The sequence below is a fragment of the Sebastes fasciatus genome, chromosome 17, assembly GCF_043250625.1.
Source record: "Sebastes fasciatus isolate fSebFas1 chromosome 17, fSebFas1.pri, whole genome shotgun sequence".
NCBI classification, from domain to species: domain Eukaryota; kingdom Metazoa; phylum Chordata; class Actinopteri; order Perciformes; family Sebastidae; genus Sebastes; species Sebastes fasciatus.
In genome coordinates, this window is record NC_133811.1 from 4,393,311 (window position 1) to 4,419,602 (window position 26,292).

Genomic DNA, 26,292 nt, shown 5'->3' on the forward strand with positions numbered 1-26,292 from the left:
AACTTTAAAGCATGTAAACATGTTGTTGATGAAACCCAAAATACAAGTATAAACCTGGAAATTAGCATGATATGTCCCCTTTAACATTAATTCACTGTAAAGGTCCCTGCAGGTGTATTATCACAGTGATTTAGCTTTAGCTTGCCCTGCAGTGCATTTTCATAACAAGAGCTTCAAGTATCAATAGATCAATGCCTTCACTAAACCTCCAATCAATGCACGGCTGGAGATCAATCAGTGCAGCACACTGAATTAAACATGTGGGGATGGGGGTGGGGGGGTTCTTTGTGTGTGTGTGTGTGTGTGTGTGTGTGTGTGTGTGTGTTCAGACCTCCCCATGAGGTGCACATGAGGAGATTTGATTTCAAATAACCATCTGGACAGATTTGGTTTCAGTTGTCAGCGTTAATCATTTATGGCATCATGAATAAATAGTGATGAGGCTTTCACTGCTTACATTCTTTAAAGAGACTATTGTATTGAAACAAGGCTGTCACCAAACCACAGTGTGACTGGAAACCTTAAACTGAATAACGATTGGAAATCTTTTTAATGTCAGCTGATCTCTAAACATCGAATACTTTGTGTCAGTTTACTTCCAGAGGGAATAAAATGCCAGAGAGAAATCCTTTTGTTCACCTCAAATGGTAAAAAAAAGGTGCTCAGATTACAGAAAACACAAACGTTTTGAAGTTATTTGGCAGAAAATACGTTTGCCTACAGATTGGCAGTATTTTGGAGGATGTGGTCATACTGTCAAATACATTATTTAATTACAGTATTTTTGAGATATTAGTTTATTTGACATTATAAAAAAAGGTATTACAGCTAATTATTACACAGCTTTGTTGAATACTTGATTCTGATTGGTCAATCATTGCGTCCTACTGTCTGTTATTTGTTTACAACAGATCATTGCTATGTACAACAGACCGTTGCTATGTACAACAGACTATTGCTATGTACAAAAGACTGTTGCTATGGACGCAGTTCTGATCTTGGACTCTGGAGGACTGTTTTTGTGTCAAATTATTGGTTTCTTGAGTAAGTAGCCGTGTAATAAGCGGGATAATGTACAGCTAGCGGGTCATTGTTGCGAAATAAACACTGACAGGGCGATGCAGGACTCTGACGCCCGCTGTACATTATCCCCCACACATGTCAAAGACACAATAGAATCCCATTTCCATTATAGCCCAGTTTCCTAACAATTATGTTCATATTCAGCATGGTACGGTTTACATCCAGTGCACGATCATTGTTGTTTCATGCAGGAGTTCACATCCCATCGCAATCCAGAAGTTAATGTTGGAGCTTGGTGACAAAACCACAATCCTTCCTTAACCTTAAGAATACTGTAGCTACCATGTGCATATGTTGTAGACCAAATCATTTGTAAAATGATTGGCATTGTGCATTAAAATCTTTGAAGATAATGCAGGGTTTTGAAGAATTGTTCTATATCAACAACCTGTGTGGTGATAGTATTGCTAATTATTGTCCTCTAAAAGTGGTCTCTAAAAAATATATGTTCTTTGCATGTTTGGTTATGTTTATTGTACAGTATGTACAGCATTTGTCCTTTTGTTATATCTGTCTACGAGTGTTTTTCTTTCTCTCTGCGGTATGCAGATCTTTCTTGCAAAAGATTAAATAAAAGGGATATATGTTAAAACATGTCATCATAAACATCCTGGAAAAAACCCTGTAGGGATAATAATAGTGGTTCTGATCATAAACAAAAAACAACAACCCTTTGTGTGTCATGAACTGAATGTGAATATCTCGTATAAATACCATTGATCCCAAAGATCTGATGTCTTGTTTTGGCTTGTGTGACCACTGGAGGAAATATGGTACAGTATAATAATCAGCTCATATTCAAGCAGGTCATCAGTAACAAATTATTCAGCATTAAGTACAGTTAGAAGTGAGGGCTACAAGTGTCTGTTTGGTTTGTCACAGAGCATATCATGATAAAAATAGCTTCAGTTTATAGATCATCATCGCTGAAGAATTGTGGTTAAAAAAGATGTTTCTGTGGATGAAAATGCAACAACAGAAAACTGGAAAAAAAAAGCTCAACAGAGAGAGATTTTTTTTTTTTTCAAGAGCAAAATTAGAGCATGTGGAGGAGGAAGATATGGCCGAGCAGATATGATTCAGAGGGGGCAGCGCGATGTGAGGTACTTCTTGAAGAAATGAACCTTTAATGATCCCCTTGGGGATTCAGTCAGCGGAGGAAGAGGAGGGACTTCACTGTTCTGATTGGACGAGGAAGGTCAAACTCTCGGGTCTCATGCAGCCGACAACACGACGTTAGTGGACACCTGATTTGTTTTCTCTGGCCTTTCTCAACCCCCCCCAACACCACCACCAACACCACCACCACCGTCTCCCCCACTCTCTCCTCTGGACAGGAAATCAGTAAGACTCCCCAGAGGCCTCTGCTCTCAATATGGTTGCTGAAGGTGAGTGTGGGAGAGAAAGCGCCGCCGTCGGCTGGTAGATAAGTCTACAGATACAAGGATGTCATAGTTTGACTGTTATTAAATATCTGACGTCAATCATGATGGAGGTTCCTGGAAATTATATTCTTTAAAAGGTGTTTTATTTACCAGGTCAGATCCAAGCTATGACACTAGAAAGAATAGTTTGACATTATGGAAAATATGCGCATTCACTGTCTTGCCGAGGTCCCATATTATAAAAAAGTGAGATTTTCATGTTTTTTTATTATTAAGCAGGCTTAAGTCCTATATAAATACTGTGAAAGTATCAAAACGCTCAATCCACAGGGAAATACACACAACTCGTATTCAGAAACTCTGCATTTGAAACAAGCTGTCAGGATTTCTGTCCATTTGTGATGTCACAAATATACAATATTTAGACCCATTACACAGTTTTAAACATAAACATTCTAAATGTGTCCCAGTTTATTCCTGGTTGCAGTGTATGTGAATGTGATCAGCTGACAGGAAGTACACATGGACCCAAGCTGTTGCCTAGCAACGCAATTCTGTTGCATTTCCGTTGCAATTCCGTCGAAATGCGCCAAAACGGAGCGTTTCAAACACAGGGTAAATACAGGCATATTCAGGCCAACAGTATGAGGAAAATAAAGGATTTTTTTTTAACATTATAGTATGTAAACATGTTCTAGTAGAAACACAAAACACAAGTATGAACCTGAAAATTTGTATAATATGGTACCTTTAAGGCCTTTACACCCCGGGAGTGTGACGAATACACGACAGGAAAATGAAAAATACTCGCCTGCGGATATTATTTGCATGTTATTGTGAAAGGTAAGTATGGACAGAGTGGATCTGGTCTGTGCTGCCTTTATCAAGGTTGAAAGGAGTAATCAAGTTTGACGTCCTGGTTCAGACTACGGACCCTCCCAAGTTGTTGTTTCATAAATATACTCAACCGCTCTGCACAACGTGATTGGTTGACGCCTTTATTCGCGGTGCAAAAGCTCAGAAAATCGAACTTACAAATTACGTCGATTTTCGCTGCATAATATTCGCATTTTATGTGAAAGTGTGTCGTTCGTTTATAGCCTAACGTTAGCTTTTTACTCGTGATTGCATTTACACTTCAAAAATCATAAAAGTGGTGTTCATTTGTGGAGATTATCTTGCGGAACAAAATGTGTACAGTAAGTATCATAAATGTTTGTTTGCCACAGAGCTTATTTACGGCAATAATCCAAAAGCCAATGGAAAAATCCCATTGGCTGTTTGTTGAGAGAAACTGGGCGATGCCAACTTCCTGGTTGGCCTACAAAAATACGTCATCCCTGCAGGTACTCTATAGAAAACAATTAATTCATCCACCCTTATGTCAAAACCATACAATAATCAAAACAAAACAACTTTGACAGCCAAGGTCTTCAGATGACTCATAACTTCAACAGGATGTTCCACAATGTTTTTTACTTTTGTGCTCACCCATCATGTTTTTTATACGGTGGAAACAAACTTCGGTGATCTCAGATGCACATTTGCAGAAAAAGTTACTAAATGAACATCATGCTGTATTGAAGAAGTATTGAAACTAGCGATTGAGACCATAAACTCATGTTTACAATGTTTAATGAGGTAATAAATCAAGAGAGAAGTAGGCTCATTTTCTCATAGACTTCTATACAATCAGACTTCTTTTAGCAACCAGAGGAGTCGCCCCCTGCTGGCTGTTAGAAAGAATGTTTAAAGGTCCCATATTGTAAAAAGTGAAATTTTCATGGCTTTTATATTATAAAGCAGGTTTAAGTTCTATATAAATACTGTGGAAGTATCAAAACGCTTAATCCACAAAGAAATACCCACAGCCCGTATTCAGAAACTGAGCTTTTTAAACAAGCCGTCAGGATTTCTGTCCATTTGTGATGTCACAAATATACAATATTTAGACCATTACATGATTTTAAACGTAAACATTCTAAATAGGTCCCAGTTTATTTCCTGTTGCAGTGTATGTAAATAACATCAGCTGACAGGAAGTACACATGGACCCAAACTGTTGCCTAGCAACGCAATTCCAACGTTGCAATTCCATTGAAATGCACTAAAACGGAGTGTTTCAGACAGAGGGTAAATACAGGTATATTCAAGCAGACAGTATGAGGAAAATAACGTTTTTTTAAACATTAAAGCATGTAAACATGTTCTAGTAGAAACCCAAAATACAAGTATGAACCTGAAAATGAGTATGCTATGTCCCCTTAAAGGTTTAAGGCACTTCCGCATTGGCTTCACTTTTCAGACCCGGAGGTTGCCCACTGGTAGTACAAAACCAGTACAAACCAAATGGTGATATAAATCTTGTCTTTGGTCCTGCAGATGTTTTGTCTCTATGTGTACATGAGAATTAAATCAAGACAATGAATGAGTCGAGCGTCAAAAGACTGTTGATCGTGGGACAGCTTGTTGCTCTCTGCTGTCCTGCTCTGATGTGATGTTCTGTGATTGAGTCATAGTTTAGTTTCCCCTGCAGGCTGTTTTCATGTCACCCTCCAATCAGAGACTGGAATAACACAGGACGAGCCTCGACAGTCTGACGTGCAGACTGACTCTCGGCCTGATCTTATACTTCTTCTATCTCATCTCCTTTCCATCTCCATCCCGTCTCATGAAGCTGCTTTCAAACCTCTGTGAGAGCGAGGCTGCTGGGAGGATTTCTGGAGCTGTGGTTTTTCGCAAGCGAGTAGCTGTGCAGAGCCTCCGGCAGCTCAGAGTGTGATCGCAGTGCTGGGAAACTTTCTCAGGGCATTTTCCAATGTCTGCTTCAGCACCACCACCTCCAACGCTCATCTCTATAGTAACATGTATGAACGGATGAGCGTCAAGGCGGTAGAATGTAGGTCAAAGCAAAGATGGTGCCTTTAGCACGCAGTATTAGGTATGCTCCGGAGAATTAGTCTTGAAAATTAGCAGTTAGTTTAGAGATTCATATTTGAGAATAAAAAAAAAATCTTTTAGTGTTTCTTATACTTGTACAGTACGTTGTTCATTATTTTATAAAGAGAAGGAGGAAGAAATGACGCCTTTGTTTCCGTGTTTTCTCCTCTTTTCCTCATTATGTTGAGCCTTTACATCACTTCCTCCGGGCCAGGATGGAGGGGTGGTGATGGTGGTGATGGGGTGTTTGGCGCTGCAGTCGGCGCAGCCCTGCTCTCAGTGGTGGACCTGCCAGACCTCAGTACAGTCAACAGACGGGGATGAGTCAAAGTGTCCTCTGGCCAGCAGAGAGTGCGTCACTCATACACATGAGCAAACACATGTAGGCTACAACCCATATGCAAAGGATGCTGCCAATGAAAACTCCGTATCTCCAAAATGTCAAATATGAGAAACCAAAATGCTGCTTTGTTTTCTGCATCCAGCAACGTGAAAGTTTGAGTTCATCCCTCAAGAAGAACAGCAAATAAACTTAAACTGAAGTGATAATCTTAAAATTTCAATTTTTTTAATTCTATTTTATTCTAAAGTTTTTATCTATTCTTTTGTTATTATACTGTTTGACTTGCACCAACATAACCAAAGCAAATTCCTAGTGTAAATCTCTTACACCTGGCAATAAACACAATTCTGATTCTGATTCTGATTCTGATAACAAGTCACTTCTCAGCTTCTGTTTTAGCTTTAGAAACACTTTTCTAAGGACATTCACATTGACTCGTCTATGACTTTATAGCCAAAAGTTGACGGGAAGTTGCTTTGGTGAGTTTGCACTACAAACAGGACAACATTCAACACGACATGCATGATGTGGGGGAGGCAAAGATAAATAAGACCAAGAGTCTTACAGCCAAGATCGCAGCTCTGTGAGGCTGTACTCAGACACACTGGTGCTTTGAGCTAAATGCTAACATGCTCACAACGACAATGATAACATGCTGATGTTTAAAGGTCCCATATTGTGCTCATTTTCAGGTTCATACTTGTATTTTGTGTTTCTACTAGAACATGTTTACATGCTGCAATGTTAAAAAAAAACTTTATTTTCCTCGTACTGTCTGCCTGAATATACATGTATTCAACCTCCGTCTGAAACGCTCCGTTTTAGCGCATTTCAACGGAACTGCAACGGAATTATGTTGCTAGGCAACAGTTTGGGTCCATATTTACTTCCTGTCAGCTGATGTTATGTACATACACTGCAACAGGAAATAAGCTGGGACACATTTAGAATGTTTACGTTTAAAACCATGTAATGGTCTAAATGTTGTATATTTGTGACATCACAAATGAACAGAAATCCTAACGGCTTGTTTCAAACGCACAATTTCTGAATACGGGCTGTGTGTGTATTTCTCCGTATATTTAGTTTTTTGATACTTTAACAGTATTTATATAGCACTTAAACCTGCTTTATAATATAAAAGCCATGAAAATCTCCCTTTTTACAATATGGGACCTTTAACAACATGTTAGCATGCTTACATTTGCTAATTAGCTCAAAGTACAGCTGATGGTAATGCTATTAGAATTAAACAGAAGGTAAATATGCCAATACAACTTCCAATAGTTGTCAAGAGGTTTCAGTCAAAAGCAGAAATGTCACCCTAATGGTCAGAGGGATTCATCCTCTGGTGATCATGAACGTCTGTACAAATATTGATGGTGATCCATCACATAGCTGTTCTCACATGAGTGGGTCAAGAGTCAAAAAGCCTTGGGGGAATGTACTTTTATTGAACTGGTCAGATCTAAATCAATTTATCTATAGCTTGGAAATATAGAATATTTAACAGTTGTAAACGTAAACATTCCAAATGTGTCCCAGGCTGCGTCCGAAATCACGTACCATGTACTACATACTCAATATGTCTACTATCGTTCAACATACTTTTGTGTGAATAAACAGTAGTATGTAGACGCACTGAGTAGTAATTTACATCGTCACTCCCTGAGAGCCTCCTTGCCGGTTGGAGACGTGTAACCATGGTAACCCGTACAATCCTCATGTGACCAAAATGACAAGTTTGTGAAAATTAAAGTCTGATTAATTTAAAGGTCCCATATTGTACAAAGTGAGATTTCCCTGTCTTTTATATTATAAAGCAGGTTTAAGTGCTTTATAAATACTGGTAAACTATCAAAACGCTCAATATACAGAGAAATACACACAGCCTGTATTCAGAAAATGTGCGTTTGAAACAAGCCGTTAGGATTTCTGTCCATTTGTGATGTCATAAATATACAATTTTTAGACCATTACACGATTTTAAACATAAACATTATATGAATGACATCAGCTGACAGGAAGTAAACATTGAACCAAGCAGTTGCCTAGCAACGCAATTCCGTTGCAACTCCATTGAAATGCAGTAAAATGGAGTGTTTCAGACAGAGGGTAAATACAGGTATATTCAGACAGACAGTATGAGGAAAATAATGTTTTTTTTTAACATTACAGCATGTAAACATGTTCTTGTAGAAACACAAAATACAAGTAAGAACCTGAAAATGAGCATGATATGGAACCTTTAAAATATTTCGCCTAGCAAAGTGAAGTCTTATACTTACAGTTATATTGAAGAGTTATTTATCTGACAGAGTTGTCCGTCAACGTCTGTTATGAACATTGTTGTCACTACCACATTGCATTGTGGGATATTTATGCCAGCGTAGTGTCCAGTGTTTGCATATTATAATATTTCACCAGAAATAGTAATACTATTGGTTTCATACTAAGGTTTCCTGTTTTAGCATGTTAGTATGGAATTTCGGACGCAACCCCAGTTTATTACCTGTTGCAGTCTATGTGAGTGACATCAGCTGACAGGAAGAAAAAATGGACTCCAGCTGTTGCCTAGCAATGCAATTCTGTTGAAACAGTCTATAGCCTTTTAATTGATTAAAGGGGCTTTCCACCAAATATACACATTTAAGGTCCCATCATGATGGAGGTTCCTGGAAATTATATTCTTTAAAAGGTGTTTTATTTACCAGGTCAGATCCAAGCTATGACACTAGAAAGAATAGTTTGACATTATGGAAAATATGCGCATTCACTGTCTTGCCGAGGTCCCATATTATAAAAAAGTGAGATTTTCATGGCTTTTATAGTATAAAGCAGGTTTAAGTGCTATATAAATACTGTCAAACTATCAAAACGCTCAATATACGGAGAAATACACACAGCCCGTATTCAGAAACTGTGAGTTTGAAACAAGCTGTCAGGATTTCTGTCCATTTGTGATGTCACTAATCTACAATATTTAGAAATATTTAAATGTAAACATACTAAATGTGTTCCAGTTTATTTCCTGTTGCAGTGCATGTGAATGACATCAGCTGATAGGATGTAAACATGGACCCAAGCTGTTGCATAGCAACGCATTCCGTTGAAATGCTCTAAGACAGAGCGTTTCAGACAGAGCATGAATACAGGTATATTCAGACAGACAGTATGAGGAAAATAATGTGTTTTTTGAACATTAAAGCATGTAAACATGTTCTAGTAGAAACACAAAATACAAGTATGAACCTGAAAATGAGCACAATATGTTCCCTTTAAGGTCAGTAAACTCGTCATGAGAAGTACTACTCAACCTATGGAGTGAGTTGTCTAATCTAAAAAAAATAACCCTGATGATGTAATAGTGATGTCATCAGGGTTATCTCCGCTTGGGCTCGGAGATTTTTTTTCTTTTTTTACAAACATTGCGTTACAAACTGGAGGTGTGGAGTTTGGTAAATGTAGGCATTGGGCAGTGAGCAGGGGCAGTCTATCTAATAACAATATATTATGTTATGTTGCATTATGGGAAACCATCCAGTGTTTTTGGACCTTTGGACCCAGACTAGGGACTAAAAGTCTGGATATCTCAGCTTAGCCTCAAAGCTTTGAGTATTGCTTTATATTACTGTAAGTACATACATATCCACAATTTCTCACACATACTCTCCTGCCTGACGATCACTTGAACCCATTCACACATTCACACGAACACGCTTAAAAAAAACCATCCATACTTGTGCCAACACTGCTGAAAGATCCCGCCCCCCCCCCCTCCCTCCCAAAAAGAAAAAGAAGACATGCAAACATCTGCAGGCGGTGACCCAGGGTAAGTCATGTTATGATGTGGCATACATGCAGCCAGTCACCCAAGAAAAAGAAGGCAAGCGAGAAGCTCTGCAGCAAAACACGACCATATGGCGGCAACATCTCCATATGTCGCGGTTTACACGAGGTAAAGCTGTGTGAGGGGTAAACAAGCGTCGCTCAGGCAGATGAAAGCAGCCAGAGTGTGAAGAAGAAGAAGTGGGGCGGTGGAGGCCCAGAGGTGAGAGGAGGGGGCGGGGGGGGGCAGCATACCACCGAGGTGCCCTTTAGCAACACAGTTAACTCCTGCTGGCTGAAGGAGCCGCTCAGTGGACGACAGAGGAAGCTGCAATGTGTTCTGGGAAAAACAGAACAAAGGTGTGAATGTGTAACTGTGTGAGGAAGAGTAACATCTCGTTAATGAAGGATGTGAGAGGATGATCAATTTAATATTTTTAATAGCCTTTCCTTTAAGATGGTACCGGATGTCGTAGGTTGTTTATTTATTTATTTATTATTATTATTATTATTATTATTAATAATAATAATAATAATAAAAATAACAATAACAATTTATTTGTTATTGTTCATAAGCAGCAAAACATTTAATAAATTGTTTAAAACACATTATAATGTAGTTGTAAGCAGGACATTTTAAAGGTCCAATATCATGCTCATTTTCAGGATCATACTTGTATTTTGTGTTTTTACTAGAACATGTTTACATGCTATAATGTTTAAAAAAAACTTTATTTTCCTCATACTGTCTGTCTGAATATACCTGTATTTACCCTCTGTCTGAAACGCTCCGTTTTAGTGCATTTCAATGGAACTGCAATGGAATTGCGTTGCTAGGCAACAGTTTGGGTCCATGTTTACTTCTTGTCAGCTAATGTCATTCACATACACTGCAACAGGAAATAAACTGGGACACATTTAGAATGTTTATTATTAAAACCATATAATGGTCCAAATATTGTATATTTGTGACATCAAAAATGGACAGAAATCCTAACAGCTTGTTACAAACGCACAATTTCTGAATACGAGCTGTGTGTATTTCTCTGTATATTGAGCGTTTTGATACTTTAACAGTATTTATAAAGCACTTAATCCTGCTTTATAATAAAGACCTGAAAATCTCCCTTTTTACAATATGGGACATTTTAAGTGTCTATTAATGTTCAGTATTGTTTGCATTTTAATCTCTTTTTAATCATCTGTTTATACGCCAACCTCAATTTATGGGGGTTGACAACTTACATGATAAACCCTTTATTAAATATGAATATGCTGCCTATAAATACTAAATTGGCGGGTTAAATATTAGTATTTATTATTTATGTATGAATTCAGGAGCGTTTCTTCCTTTAGTTTAGCCAGGGGAGGATAATGGCATCCAGTGTGTGCAGCGTGATTAAGCCTAGAAAAGCTAGTTAGTCCATTAATTAGTTAATAAAAAGATAACTGATCAGCCGCTATTGATTGATAATTGATGAATCATTTGAGTGATTTTTCAATGCAAAAATATCCCAAAATGTCTTCCAGCTTCTCAAGGGTGAGGATTTGCTGTTTTTCTTTATCTTACGTGACATTAAATTGAATAATTTTGTTAGAAATAGATATTATGTTATGCCGTTACCATATGTTCATTCTTTTCTGTGCGTTGTGGTGCGCTTAAACAGATGTTTTACCATATGTTTTATGTATTTTATTATGTTTAATGTATCTCGTGTGTGTGTTCTATGTTTCGGCTGCAAGATTAAATTAAAGTTGAAGTTGATGGAGTCAAAAATCACTTAATGCGGCAGGAGGCCGTATATTTTTGGCGTCATTGGGGAAAAAGTTTCTATGATAACCTTTCAGCATATTGTAATTCAAGTGTTCTGAGAGAAAACTAGACTTCTGCTCCTCCTCATGGCTCTGTTTTCAGGCTTTAGAAAATCGAGCCCGTTACGGGAAACTTTGACCAATAACAGGTCATTTCAGAGAGAGCATTCCTATTGGCTGTGCTCTGGTCATGTGACCGGAACTTTACACGAAATCTACAGCTAAACCGTGCACTACCAGATGATTCTGAAAACATTTGAGGAGAGAAATAGGCATTAACGTAACAGATTATTGATTCATATTTGATCAGCGCTGCCTAGTTTGACCGTTTGGTCGGAGTTCGCGAGTGATTGACAGTCGGCTCGCATGGACAGCAGACCTCAGATTAGCTCTTACTGCTTGTTTTCCTCCGGTCTGTGAAATCTTGCAGATGCCGTTAGGAGCACCGGAGGACACAGAGGGACATGATTTTTTTCAGATTACCTGTTTCATGTACTACTGTCACGATATAGCAACCGTTTTATAAAAATAACAGTTTTTAATCATATTTGCTCCAATCTCGCCTACTTCAGCTTTAAAGCAAGTATACATACGTAGAACTTTTATGAATTTAATTTAATTATGGAAAAATGATTTCGAAATGTGTGTTTGAACTGTCAAAAGTAAAAGTAGTCATGCAAAATGATCTTTTAATGTTACATTACTAATGCATAACATACTGAAGCCTAAGTACATTTACTGTACTGTATATATTAATATTGTAGCAGGTGCAAGTGGATGAATTATGACTTTACTTTATATAATGTTGGGTCAGTAAATATGTTTTATTATCATATGTTTTAATGTTAAGTGTTTGTCTTTTTAAATAACTAGTACCTACACCCATCAAACAAATACAAAGTAAAGGGTACAGTATAGATTAGAGTAGAATAGAATATATTATTGTCCACAAAAGCGGAGTAAAGGTATAAAGTTACACAACATGGAAATACTCCAGTAAAATTCAAGCTCCTCCAAATTGTACAATATTTAAGTAAATGTAAATGACATGTACATGTGCTTTGTTAGGTTCCACCTCTGCTGACAGGTTGGAGCAGAGACGACTACATGAATAAAAGCATGTTGAACCAGACGCAGCTCTAATGTGTTTCTCTGAGACAGGCGGCACGTCCCCTCATTCTCCCACTAAAGCTTCATTAAAGCTTTATTGTTCCATACAGCACCGCATAATGCAGTCACACTTACAGTATGAAAGGTACAGTTTAACTGCATGCTGCTCACCAGTGAAGTGACAGGCGCAGCAGTAATGTGCTGCTGCAGAGTGTTTCAGTGCCAGAGGTGCAGCAGCAGCAGAGTTAACACTTCTTTTCCCTGTTGGAGAGTCACTGCTGGTATGAGAAGGCTCAGATTTGTGTATCTCCTCTGATGGAGGACACTGGTGGGTAAGAACTGTTGAAACAATAATAATTGATTTGTTATAAATCAAAATTCCCCCCAAAAAGAATGTGATTTCGGAAATGAAAGTTAGATTAAGTACAATATTAATTTCTGTGTAGCACAAAATTACCATTATGTACTGGACAGAGGTGAAAACTATAACATTTACTGTAGTATGACATTTTTCTGCTACTCCGCCACATTTCAGTGGGAAATATTCTACTGCAGTATATATATATTTGACATCTGAAGATATTAGTTGAAGCTGAAGTAGGCGAGATTGGAGCAAATATGATTAAAAAAAGTTATTTTTATAAAATGGTTGCTATATCGTGACAGTAGTACATTAAACAGGTAACCTGAAAAAAAATCATGTGCCTCTGTGTCCTCCGGTGCTCCTAACGGCATATGCAAGATTTCACAGCCCGGAGGAAAACAAGCAGTAAGAGCTGATCTGAGGTCTGCTGTCCAGCTGCTGTCTATGAGAGCCGGCTGTCAATCACTCAAGAACTCCGACCAAACAGTCAAACTAGACAGCGCTGATCAAATATGATTCAAAATTATGTTACGTTAATGCCTATTTCTCTGTTCAGCTGTTTCCAGAATCATCTTGTACTGCACGGTTTAGCTGTAAAATGAGAAAGTTTGTGACCCAGCAGCCATGTTGGAAATCTCTTGAAGGAACGCCAAGTTCTGGTCACATGACCGGAGCACAGCCAATAGGAATGCTCTCTCAATGAAATGACCTGTGATTGGTCATTGGTCAGATTTTTTAAAGCCTGAAAACAGAGCCATGAGGAGGAGCAGAAGTCTAGTTTTCTCTCAGAACACTTGAATTACAATATGCTGAAAGGTTATTATGGGATTTTTGCCCAATGATGCCAAAAATATTCTGCCTACTGCCACTTTAAAGTTAGGCAATATGACAATATACATCATCAAAACGATACAAAAATGTCTATCGTATATATTTTTCTGTGGCGCTTCTATCGCGATAGGCCTATTTATTTATTTAATTTTTCTCTATAATTTCACTTTAACTGTTATGTTCATTTTGAACTCCAGTTCTAAAAATGAGAAAATAACTTAATTTGTCAAGTATTTAATGCAAACAGGAGTGTACAGAAAGAGTCTTTACCATTTTGTTATTTCATACAGACTATTCATTTATTGAATTACCAGAAAACATGCTATATCGTGATATCATTATTGAGATATGCAATTACCTATGTCCTGATAAAACATTTCGCCCACATCGCAACGGCCTAAATAAAGATTTTACATTCAAACCAGTTTGGTTTTAAGAAAAAGAAGTTCGCAGGACTAAATCAGATAATACATAAAACAAAACACCATCTGATGAGCACTTGTTTTCACTTCTAGTGGACGGAACGTTACATTGACGCTGCTCACTTGCCCTCGCAGTTCGTTTCGCGGCTGCCGGTTAGTGTTAACCCTCAACATTAGACCAATTTTAAAAAATTGTTGTAACATCCCCATTAGTCATTTAGACGCAAAAACAATATAAATAAAATAGGGTGGAAAAATACCAAAGTTACCCTTTAAGTTTTGTACTGTTCCTGTATTGTGTTAATGACTTTTCACAGCTCTTGGGACACAAACACTTCGTATCTGATACTATCAGGTGACTGTTGTGTGTAATTTAATCTAGGAATTTAAAGGCCCCATATTATGCTCATTTTCAGGTTCATACTTGTATTTTGTGTTTCTACTAGAACATGTTAACATGCTTTAATGTTCAAAAAAACCTTCATTTTCCTCAGTCTGCCTGAATACACCGGTATTTACCCTCTGTCGGATACGCTCCGTTTTAGTGCATTTCAATGGAATTGCGTTGCTAGGCAACAGCTTGGGTCCATGTTTACTTCCTGTCAGCTGATGTTATTTACATACACTGCAACAGGAAATAAACTGGGACACATTTAGAATGTTTATGTTTCAAACCGTGTGATGGTCTAAATATTGTATATTTGTGACATCACAAATGGACAGAAATCCTAACGGCTTGTTTCAAACGCACAATTTCCGAATACATCTCCGTATATTGATAGTTTTGATAGTTTAACAGTATTTATATAGCAAAAAATAGCATAAACCTGCTTTATAATATAAATGACATGAAAATCTCACTTTTTACAATATGGGACCTTTAATACTATACCTCTGTATGTTTAATGTCAACATATTTGAAAATGATCACAAACCACCACAGGAGTGCAGTTTTCTGAAAAGTACTTCTTTTATTAATATTTTACAATCCTTTATTCATGGTTATGTCATTATTTACTTTTTCAGCGCCACTTTGCAAGTGTCATTATTCCATGCTGTCTGACGACAACAACAACAACAACAACAACAAAAACAAAAACAAAAAAAACAAAACAAAAAAACCAAAACCAAAAGGAGAGGTTTGAAGAATGAGAGTCTATACAACAGTTTCGTCAAGGGGCAGAGAGAGATTCACATTTCGGCTCTCGGATTGACGTCTCATCCCTTCCGCTTGTCAAAAAAGTAAACAAAAACAAAAAAGGTTAAAAGCAGGACTGTCAGTCAAGTGAATACGTGTAGTCTGTCTGTCGGTCTGCTCGGCTATAAAAACACCCCACACTCCTCTTGAGAAGTTACTGCTCTTTCAAAAAAAGAACAGGGGTCTTCGTTCTCCTCTGGGTTTTAAAATGCTTTCCCCATCTCTGAAAAAAAAAAAAATACTACTACTCTATTAAACCCAACAAACACAAAATATAAAGATGGTCTCTCTTCCAGGTGCTGCTCCAAACATTGGAGGATAATTTTTGCATTTTTAAAAAAGCCTTTTTTTTTGTGTGAAATGGAAACGGGCCACTGGCAGGTCAAGACGTTCCCAAATGATGATTTCAATTTTGGTGCGAATGTGTCGGGGGAAGATTATTTAGCTGTTGTTGTGCTGTGGCGACGGGAGCTGCTGGCGGATACATTTCCTCATAAAATGATCTATCAAATACTTCCTGAGAAATAAAGGAAATATCTACCTGGCATGAAGAGAGGAGGAGGAGGAGGAAGAGGAGGAGGAGGAAGAGGAGGAGGAGGAAGAGGGGGGAGCTGGCCGGAAAGGAGGAAGCGAGTGAGAAAATCAAAAATCAGGGTGATAAAAAAAATAACAAAATAAAGGAAATAATAAGCTGCTGTGTGTTGGCAGCAGAGTTCAGGATGCGGAAAAAGCTTGTTGGTCGTGAGAACCGGGCAGTGTGTGTGTGTGTGTGTGTGTGTGTGTGTGTTTATTGTGTGCCCAGTCGAACCCTTCGGTGTGGAAACATGAAGCAGAGAGCTGGAGGACAGAGGAGATGTGGGCAGCAGTGCTGGTGTTGCTCAGTTTGTGCTCTTCAGCACAAAGAGAAGAAGAGGAGGGAGGGAGGGAGGGAGGAAGGGAGGAAGAGAGGGAGGCTGGTGGGAGACTAACAAACTGTCCATCCAGCTGCTGGTAGCATCCAACACCCACGGCGCTCACAGTGATCACTGCTGGAGCGTTTCGTGTCAAACCATCAGTTCACCAAAAAAAAATACTGACAGCAACATTTTCTCACTTCTAGTCGTGTCTGGTCACGCAGGTAGTTATTTGTCCAGGTTTGAGACACAACGATTGTTAGTTAAGACATGATGAGATGTAATCTTTACCAATTCATTAACAATGGGAAATGCCTTTATTTGCTTTCTTGCCCGAGAGTTAAGGCCCAGACACACGAAGCCGACGGTCAGCCGTCGGACAGTTCGGGGCCGTCGGTGAGCGTCTGTTGGCTCTAGTTTTTGCCGTGCGTCCCGCACCGTCAGCTCACGTTGGAGTTTTAACAGTCGATTCAGCACGTTGACCCGGCGGCGGAGCCCGTCGATGAGCACGAGAAGAGAAACGGGTGTGAGGAAAGCAAGCCGACGAGTAAGGTGTGAAAATGGTCGGCGGACGCTGCTTTATTTCACGAACGTATCGTAACAACGACTTATATATCCGCCGTCTCCCGGTTTCTCTTTTTTGAATGACGAATACAGACTACCGCCGCCTGCTGGTGTGGAGAGTTATTTCGTCTCACGCAGGCACAGAACGTACGTGGCAGTTGGGTGTGGGCTGTAGTCGAGTGCAACGTTTTGGCCGAGACAAAGGCGATGTGAGGCGACGCAACAGTCGGCCTTCGCCGCTGCTTGTTCTCTGATGTCGGGGTTGGTGTTTCTGGGCCTTTAGAGGAAAAGATCGACGCCGCAACAAAAGGCTGGAAACGAGGGAATGTTTAAAAAAAAATGTAAAAACAACAATTACTTGTGGCTTTACAGGGAGTCACGTGTCGGACAATTTCACAAGAAGTAGTCCGACACATAACCCTCAAGTTCTTGTTTCCACACCGTATTAAACAAACAGTACACGTTAATTAGTGAAGCTAATTGTGCTACCTTTGGATAGTGCCAGGCTAGCTGTCTCCCTGTTTCCAGTCTTTATGCTAAGCTAACTGGCTGCTGTTTCATATTGAACGTGCAGACATGAGAGTGCTATTGATCCTCTCATCGACCTTGCTTTCCAAGAAAGCAATTATTTCCCCAACTGCCCTCCAATGTGTTGGAGTGGAGGCAGCAATCTCTGAAACACCTCAAATGAAACCAAAACTAGATGTATGACTAGACACTACGAGAGAAAAATGTTTTTTTTATGTAACTAAGGTGAACTGACCTTTTTAATTTAAAGAAACAAGACACAGACTTTGTGAAAGCTCGAGGGGCCAAACGCAGATTTTCAAACAAAATTCTGACACATATTCTAATTTTTCCAAGTAGGATCCCTTTTCCTGTAAAAGTGCTGTGACATAACACTGCCCACCAGGTAAAAGGCAGTTACTACCAACACCTCTCCGGCTGTGTTGTCACAATCCTCCACTGCGGCTCGATGGGAGGAGGCAGGGCGGGATATTTTTACACAATGCAACAAAACGAACCAGCCACTTTTACCACTCCACAAGAATACAACAAAGAGGCCTGTGGTGCCACCTACGACCAACGTTTACCCACATTTGGCTGGCTGGCTGGTGGTGGTGGTGTTTATTTTCCACCTTGGTGAATGTGTTGGTAGTCAGGTTAAGTGAAGGCCGAGCCGCTGCACACTAGAGGCAGGCTTACTGGTTGTAAGGCTCTTTCGTGTTGAGACGATGAAGCTCTACAAGGCCTTATTTAAGCTACCATTTCCTACCAAAAAATCACATTAACCAGCCAACGGGCACGTCAGAACGCAGGGTCCATCGTGTTTTTTTGACCCGAGTCTCGCACAAAACCTCATTCAGTTTGTGGCCGATTTGTTTAGAGGTGAAACTTACAAGAGAAAACAACACTTACAGGAACTCAACGACCCGGAACTTAAAGTAAAAGGTAGTATGTGTGTTTTGAAGTGGGATAGTATGAGGTGCTTATCCATAGTCGGTGTATTACCTACAGTAGAAGACTGACAGGAGTACCGCACGGCAGTATTTTAGCCACCTAAAAGAAAGGCCAACCTGTACATGTGTACGCTATATTTAGATTATTTTCACCTCTTTACCTTGCTGTCAGACAGCCCTTTCTGAAAGGGAACATTGTATCCATCTGTGCTCTCGCCAAAGCCACCAGACTCCACTCAAAAAAAACTATAATTTTACCTCGCAGAACACAAGGGTTGCTGGTCTACCGCGGCCTTGATTGGTTAGTTTGTTTGTGCTGTTGTGTGACTTTGGTAAATCTGAACTAACTAAAGTCAGACAATAACACAATCAAACTAACAGATGGAGGCAGCGCTAGACCAGCAACCTCCATGTTCTGCCAGGTAAAATGACTTTTTTTCCCAATGGAGTGTGGTTGCTTTGGCGAGAGCAGAGATAGAAACAGACTATATAGCTGTCTCACGGCAAAGTTAACTGGCAAAAAGAGTCTAAATATAGCGGACACTTAAACGGAAATTGATTTTTTTTAGGTGGGCCTTTCTTTCAGGTGTCTAAAATAGGTTTTGCTGGAGGCGTGCTGACCGTCATCTACTGTAGGTAATACACTGACTGTGGAGAAGCATCTCAGACAACCCCACTTCAAAAGACTCAAACTATCCCTTTAAGGTGTAGCTGTCGTCATAGGCTCTGCTTTTGTTTCAATTGTGCTCCCCCGCTCACTGCTTCTTTGCGGGGCGAGTTCCTGAAGCTAAATCTCTGCACTACTCAGGAGGCGGTACTATATCCAAGTTGACATACTCTCGAGGGGGAAAGAAACACTACAATTAATAATGGAGGACGCGTGTTTAGATGTGGAAGTTCAGGTCTTTTGTTGCCTCGAGAGTCCATTAACAGTTTAACTATATTTCCCAGCAGCGTTTGGGTAGCGTAGGTACGTTTACCACAAAGTCACTTTACGGAAGAAAAAAAAAGTTGGAAGCGACTGTTGACTCAGATTTTGTTTTGATGGTACGGAGCAGAGAGAGGGAGCGAGACCGGCAGCCTGAACGATGCTCTGGTCCGGAGCCGGTCTCGATCTCCTGCTGCGGTTGGCGTTACTCGATTAATTTAATGGTACAGACTTTTTAAAAGTCACCAAATATAACTGCAAAACAAAAGTTCATATTAGCACCACTGACAAAATGATATAAAAAAAACGACGTTTATCTGAGGTTTCGAAGCGCTGTGTCGCCTTTTCAATAATATTCACTCTGCTGCCGGTTTATAGGTGTACCTAATAAACTGGCAGCACTGGAGTACATATCCAAAGGTTTGTAAAATATAATGAAAAACGAGGCTGAGCCTAGACGTTACGGGTCGTAAAGTTCCTGTAGTTGATCTCGAGTCAGTTCCCCTCTGACCATCGCCTCCTTATTCGTCGCTGGATTCACAAAACTTAAGTCCCATTTTTCACTTCTTCATCCTGCCCTGCTGCTGGATCGCTGCTCCAGGCACAACACCGATTTAGAGTGCGTGGTTGAGGAGTCTGTCTAGAGAGGGGACCGAGGCTGTACTGTATAATTAACCAATTATCTTTGGTTCTTAAAGGGGGCTAATATAAGCTAAGGTTTTTTTAAAGCCAACATAAGAAGATAACACAGAGGGGGGGGAAAGCACACGATAGTCTGATTATAAGGTGTGGTTCTTATCTGTGTCTTATCTGACAAAACAAACCAGAGTCTTGTTGGTTTTTTTTCCAGTTCAGGAAAATATAGAAATAAAAAGACCTGATGATGGAGGGGTGGAGGAAGAGGAGGAGGAGGAGGGATGACAGGGTGGGAGGAGTAATCACTGCCGGGGTGAGGATGATGAGGCAGGGTTGGAGGGTTGGAGGGAGGGAGGGGTTGTAAAGGAGCCTCTGCAAAACCCGCTCGCCCCCCCTCCGACCCCAACATCTCCCCGACGAGCCGAGGTCAAATCCAGGAATGTCAGCAGGCGGAGCACCCTTCTTCATGTTGTTTGCTCTTCATCCGTCTGTCCCTCTCTCACTTCCTCAGCTGTCCGTTCGTCTGCGTCCGTCTCGCTGCAGGTCACTGGAGGTCTCGGTCCTCGAGGTACCGGTACTCAAACGTGAAGCCTTCCTTCTTCCGCTGGCCCCATTTCTCATAGTCAAAGTAAATGTATGTTCCCTGAAGAATAATCAAATGCATTATTAAAAAGTCAAGAGAGACGACCTGACCGTTAAACCTGCTCTAGGTAAAAAAAAAGGTTTTAGTGTGTGTGTGTGTACAGTGTGCCACTCCCAGCATGCTTTGTGTAAAAAGCAGGGAAACATTAGACTGTTAAGCTGCGCCACAAAAATAAGATTTGAAATGGTTAATAATTCAACCTCTGGGGAGAATCTGCAGCCACTTGTTTTGCTCTTTATAATGGGTGAAAATGTACCTGCTAATCTGCAGTGATTCAGTTAGATTTTGACAGTTTAGTATCGTCATTTTGCTAATCCTAAAAATGTATCAGGATCCCAAACCTTACATCAAATATCGACTACGAAACAAGATCCTGTTTTAAAACTTGTGCTAAAACTTGCCAAGCAATAAAGTTAGTGTGTGCGTGTGCCATGCTGCCGGCTTTGCAGTGGAGCAACAAAGCATCAGAACAGTGAGGCGGAATAAAGGCGCAACACGCTGTGTGAAATGGGTTTTAGAGCAGAGTTATCCAAACTTGACAAACCACTGCAACCCAACTCACAATAGGCCTTTATCTATAAATTGTGAGAAGAGCGAATTTGTGCGTAAATGAACGTTCCGGACCCTTTTTACTGCCATTTCTGTATCATCTCATATTATCTTGAATAGGTAAAACAGACATTTTGAATAGATGTACGTTTGATAAAACATGTTAAATAAATACTTTTAAGTGGAGGCTGGGTGAAATAAAAGACTGGGCGAAATTCTGCAATTTATTTGGCGACCCTAATAAAATCTCCCCAGTCTTTGGGAGCGACTGCTTTAGAGACATAATTCAAAACTCCAGTGAAGTTATTTTAGCGGCGTACAGAGAAATTGTCTTGTTTTTGCGTCGTCTGTTCGGCTCTCTTAAATCGGCCTTTATAGAGACCACCGATCAAACTATTTAGAACGACTATGGGCCGATCGATGGGAGCACCTTTAATAGTGCTGCAGATAAAAAAAATCACGTGTATTCACAGGTTTGAGATCCTTTACTATAAATCATGTGTTATATATATTTTCGCTGATTATTTTCAACTGGATGCTGTGTGGTTTTAGATTTTTGGATGTATTGTTCTACTGTTTCATAACTGCAGGGTATAAAAATCAATGAGCAGACTCCCGTCCTTGAGTTGTTGTTATCCATCAATATATATTGTTGTTATCCATCAATATCAAGTCTGCATTAATTTTTGCCAATCTTACCGACATGCTTGCTTATTAATGCAGTTTATGTGCGTGAATTACTTCATAACAACTATAGCATTCACATTTTGATGCACAGAAATGGATGGAAACCAACGGCTGCCTAGAACGGTAGAAAAGCTTCTTTCAGATGACTAAAATACTGCAGTGTGGTTTGGTTTGGTAGTTTAAGTTTCTGAGGCGTCACGTGTGAAAAATGTAGTAATAAATGACATCTTTCTTCTCCACTGGAGGTCAAAGATGTGAAGCTGACCTGCTCAAACTCATCCGTGATGGTCTTGGGTTCTTCGTGCCTCTGAAACCACATCATGTACTTTGTGTGGAACCTCCATGACTGCTTCTTCAGGGCTTTGGCTGCCAGATACTGGGCCTTAGTGCCCTGCACAGAAGAAGAGGAAGAAGAAGAAGACAAAGAGATAAAAGAAGAATTAAATTAGTAGGAGCATGTGCAGAAAATACAGTTTTTTTGTTCTTGTGTGTTTTGATCTCTGTTGTCGCAGAACAAGAACATGATTTATCTACAGAAGAAGAAAGGGTGTGTTTTTGATATCATGATTCCTACCTCCAGGTAGTAAAAGATGAAGAAGAGGGTTTCCGTGGAAAGCCTCTGGTAAAACTCTACAGTGTCTGAGTGAGGCGGTGGCACCTGGTGGTGGAAAGGCAGGGTGGGGCACGGGTTCCTCATCAGGTACTGCCTGGAACATCCACATGGAGGGAGGGAGGGGGGTTAGTGGGACATGGTAACAGATTGCATTCTCAACATCAACACTCTCACTACCCCCTGGACGATTCAAGACGATGATCTCAAACCACTTCACCTCAGTGTGCTATTGTTTTCACCGAGTATTGTCCCTTTTTGTTTTGATTTGTTTCACTCTGTGTATTTCTCGTCATCATTGTAATTAAATTCAGTCTTGATTTCTGAGACTTCAATAAAGGTTTTGTATTGAATTGAAAGAAGGAACATGAGGAACTCTAATAGAAGTGAAAAAAACAAGAGCACACTATTCATAAATCAAACTGACTGGTTCAGGTTAGAGCCTACACTTGTATACTGTACTAATAAAGATGTAAATTAACGGGTCTAATCAGTGATATTCAGGCTGAGTTTTTAATTATGTGCATCAATCAATGATGTCAAAATAAAATGTTGGATTACTTCTGTTGTTGGGTGTGAACTATTGTATACGTTACGTGGTGGGAAAATGCTATTTTACATCGACCGCTGTTGATTAATCTGTTGATTATTTTCTCAATTAATGGATTAGTTGTTTGGTCTGTAAAATGTCAGAAAATTGTGAGAAAATGAAGTTAGGCCCTGCTGACAGAGCGTATGTGTGTGGCTACAGCGGGCACGGAGCCACCCGCAATACTAGCAGATGCTAATGTAGCACAAACACACACACTGTTTGTAGGATAATCGCTTTCGTTACGCCAGAGTGTCGTTAGACACACAGCAGAAGAACCTGCTAAACTAAACTAAATGTGCGGTGGAGCCTTTTACTGGAGAAGTGGCTGGCTGCTAAATTAACGCTCCCGGGACGGTGAACTGGAGACAGTGAACGCAGCATACTCTCCCGTACGGGTGAACTGGGGACTCTGCAGCTGGCGCACCGCTGCATGCGAGGCACAAACCTTGTCGGTTAACGGTTAATAATCGGTTAACGAGGGTCGGTTATAAACATTTTTCAAAATTAGCATCCCTAATATACACACTGCCTCTAATCTGAAGCAACGCTGACTAATTTGCTAATCCAAAGACACTCACTCATTAAATATCGGTCAGGCGTATGGAATGTTTTTGATGATCGACTGACCAATTAAGCGATCCATTAGTCAGACGGACGGACAGACAGATTAACCTTTCTGATGAGAGGAAAATCCACTCGGTGGATCTCACTCTGCACAGATGAACTTTTCCATTCAAACCGTGTATTTTTAGATCAGTGATGAACCCACGTTGTTCTTTTCTGTTTTCGATTGAGCTGTTACGATGTTAGCCAGGTCGGTGTGTACCAGAGCTAATGATGTTGTCCCACTAACAAGCAGGGAGAACAAGTGAGTTAAAGTATCTGACTAAACACACTCATCATGTACTAATATCATTACTGAACACACTTGAACAGTATAAATAACTGTGTTTGTGTGCTGGAAAATTAATTATAGTTATTAAAAAACATGCGGAACAAAGATTTCACTCGAGTGTCGACAACGTCACGATCTTGTTTTAAACACAGAAGTGTGTGTGTGTGTGTGTGTGTGTGTGTGTGTGTGTGCGCGCGCGCGTGCGTCTCTCCTCTGGCTGTGAAACACAACAGGTATTGTAGGACAAGAGGGTTTAAGTGTTTGGATTTAAATGTCAATTGTACCTGTGTGGGCGGACTGCGCTGTAGATACAGTACCAGTATAATCTGTTCTCTAATTGTGTGTGTGTGTAGGGTATGCCACATTACCGGCGGGTACTTGAGAGTACTAAATACATATCAAATACACTGGTGTTTATGTCCACATTATTCCTTGTGTTCAATAACTGTGTGCTACAGTCGATTAATGTCACTGCTCTTTTGATTTGAGCCGGATGACAAAGAAAAGCTGCAGAATCTGGAACAAGTTCTTATTGAAAAACGATGGAAATTCTTAAATGCAAATGTTTTTTTTAAAGATGTCCGTTTACTCAGGTAATAATGATGAGGCTTCTTTGTGCTGTTTAATTTTTCAGATTAATAAGTAGAGGAGAGATTTTATGTTTTATTATCTGCAACAAAATTAGTCAAGGTCCTCTTACAAGTATAGCTCTCAGTAACTCAAAGGGAAAAGAGACAAATGGGGAAAAGAACACAAATAAACTGATGATTATCACCAGAATATTCAAAAACATATTTTAAAAATGATTAACTGTTAGACTAGAGACCGTGTTTAGCTGCTATTTGTCTTTTTTTATGATCTGCTTACTTTTTATTAATATTTTTTATAAAATTCTCACACATTTGTTTAGAGTTATTGAAGAAATCTGAGACATTTAAGAGGGCAGTGATTTAAAAAGTGTTTAATAACTCATGGCTATTTAGTCACAGACAGTAGAGGTAAAAACCCAGACTGAAGAGCACCAGAGGGAAACCTTTTTGACACCCGAGCAGCACCGATTTTTTGAGACTTTTTTCTAACACATTTGTTTTTTAATTCAAAATAAGAACTGATTAATTCTGTGATTCTTCAAAATCTAAAATAATGAGCCTTATCCTGACTGTCCAGTCCTTGAGTCCAGTTTTGAGGTATTTGTGCTTTTCCATTGTATACTACTGCAAACCAAGTGTAGTGGATTAAAAAGTATATTATTCTTTTCTGAAATGTGGTGGAAGAAACTTAAATATATATAATCAGTTTATAAAATATGAGTAATTGTTATAGATTAACTGATAGTATATAAAAACTATCTGGTTACTTATTAATGCATCGATAACATTCATCCACTAATATATAAAATAATAAATGTAACACTTGAAAGGTCATCTGACATTATTAGTACTTTTACTTTTAGTACACTTTGCTGATAATACTTCTGTACTTCTACTCGGCGGTGGAAGAAGTAAAATATTTTACTTAAATAAAAGTACTCCGTTAGAAAATCTTACTAAAGTAAAAGTATGCAAGTATAATCAAGAAATGTACTTAAAGTACAAAAGTAAAAGTCCTCACTATGCAGCCAAATGAGCTCTTTAGTTGTTACATTATTATATATTATAATATTAGATTATTATTATTGACGTGTAAGACACATTATAATGTCGTAGCTGGCTGCAGTAGAGCCACTTTTATTAATTTTTATACTTATGAGTGGTATAACTTTCTATTTAACAAGGCAAGTATTCCATATACTCATTATAGTTTTTAAAATCTTCTTCAAATCTTTCATTGAATAAATGTAGTGAAGTAAAAAGTAAAACACTCAAGTAAAGTATCTCAAAATTACAAGTTCAGTACTTGAGTAAATGTACTTAGTTATTGCCCAATAAAGAACTGCAGGAAGTATTACGACCGATTTTTCCAACTATGCTGACTGAGTGCAGCGTGGAGGTTTATTATCTATTTTATTATTTTATTTTATTATCTGTGTGGAGGAATAATGTAAAATGTAGATATTTCACCGCACCTGATCCTCTCGGAGTCGGACGGGTGGGGCATGTGCGTCCACGCCGCCTCCTCCATGGCCTGTTGGTAGAGCTGGTCTTTGGACAGGGGAACCGGCCCCAGCGGGCAGACCCCCAGTGACGGGGGGATGCTGACCTCTGACAGCGAGAGCTGAGGTGCTGACGGGGGGCCCGAGGGGGCCGTAGTGCTGCTGGGGAAGATGTCTGAAGAGAAACAGGAGACGGAGACTTAAAAGTAAAGAGGAAAAAGAAGAAACAGAGAGAAAGAGAGAGAGATGAAGGGGTGATGGTGGAGGAAGTTGAGGATGTAGGGGAGTGAGAGAGGATGTACAGAAGGGGGAGGGATTTGAAGTCAGGGAGACAAAAGAGAGAGAAGTTGAGTCAGTCATGATAATATCATCAGCAGTTTTTTGTTCAGAGGAGGCTGAGAGTGGGAGGTGAGATGACATTTTGTTC

General features: G+C 39.6%; 1 protein-coding gene across 2 annotated transcripts in view; it reads right to left on the bottom strand.

The window, feature by feature from the left end:
- Positions 1–15,069: 15,069 nt before the first annotated feature.
- LOC141754940 (CCR4-NOT transcription complex subunit 3-like) overlaps positions 15,070–26,292 on the bottom strand; it is a 48,042-nt gene continuing 36,819 nt past the window's right edge. For both annotated transcript variants that reach the window (XM_074614402.1, XM_074614401.1), the window contains exons 16-19: positions 25,839–26,064; positions 22,251–22,383; positions 21,942–22,067; positions 15,070–20,440 (exon numbers count right to left, since the gene is read on the bottom strand). In XM_074614402.1, coding sequence (XP_074470503.1) covers positions 20,342–20,440; positions 21,942–22,067; positions 22,251–22,383; positions 25,839–26,064 — 584 coding nt within the window. In that variant the 3' untranslated portion in view covers positions 15,070–20,341. The remainder of the gene's footprint in view (positions 20,441–21,941; positions 22,068–22,250; positions 22,384–25,838; positions 26,065–26,292) is intronic.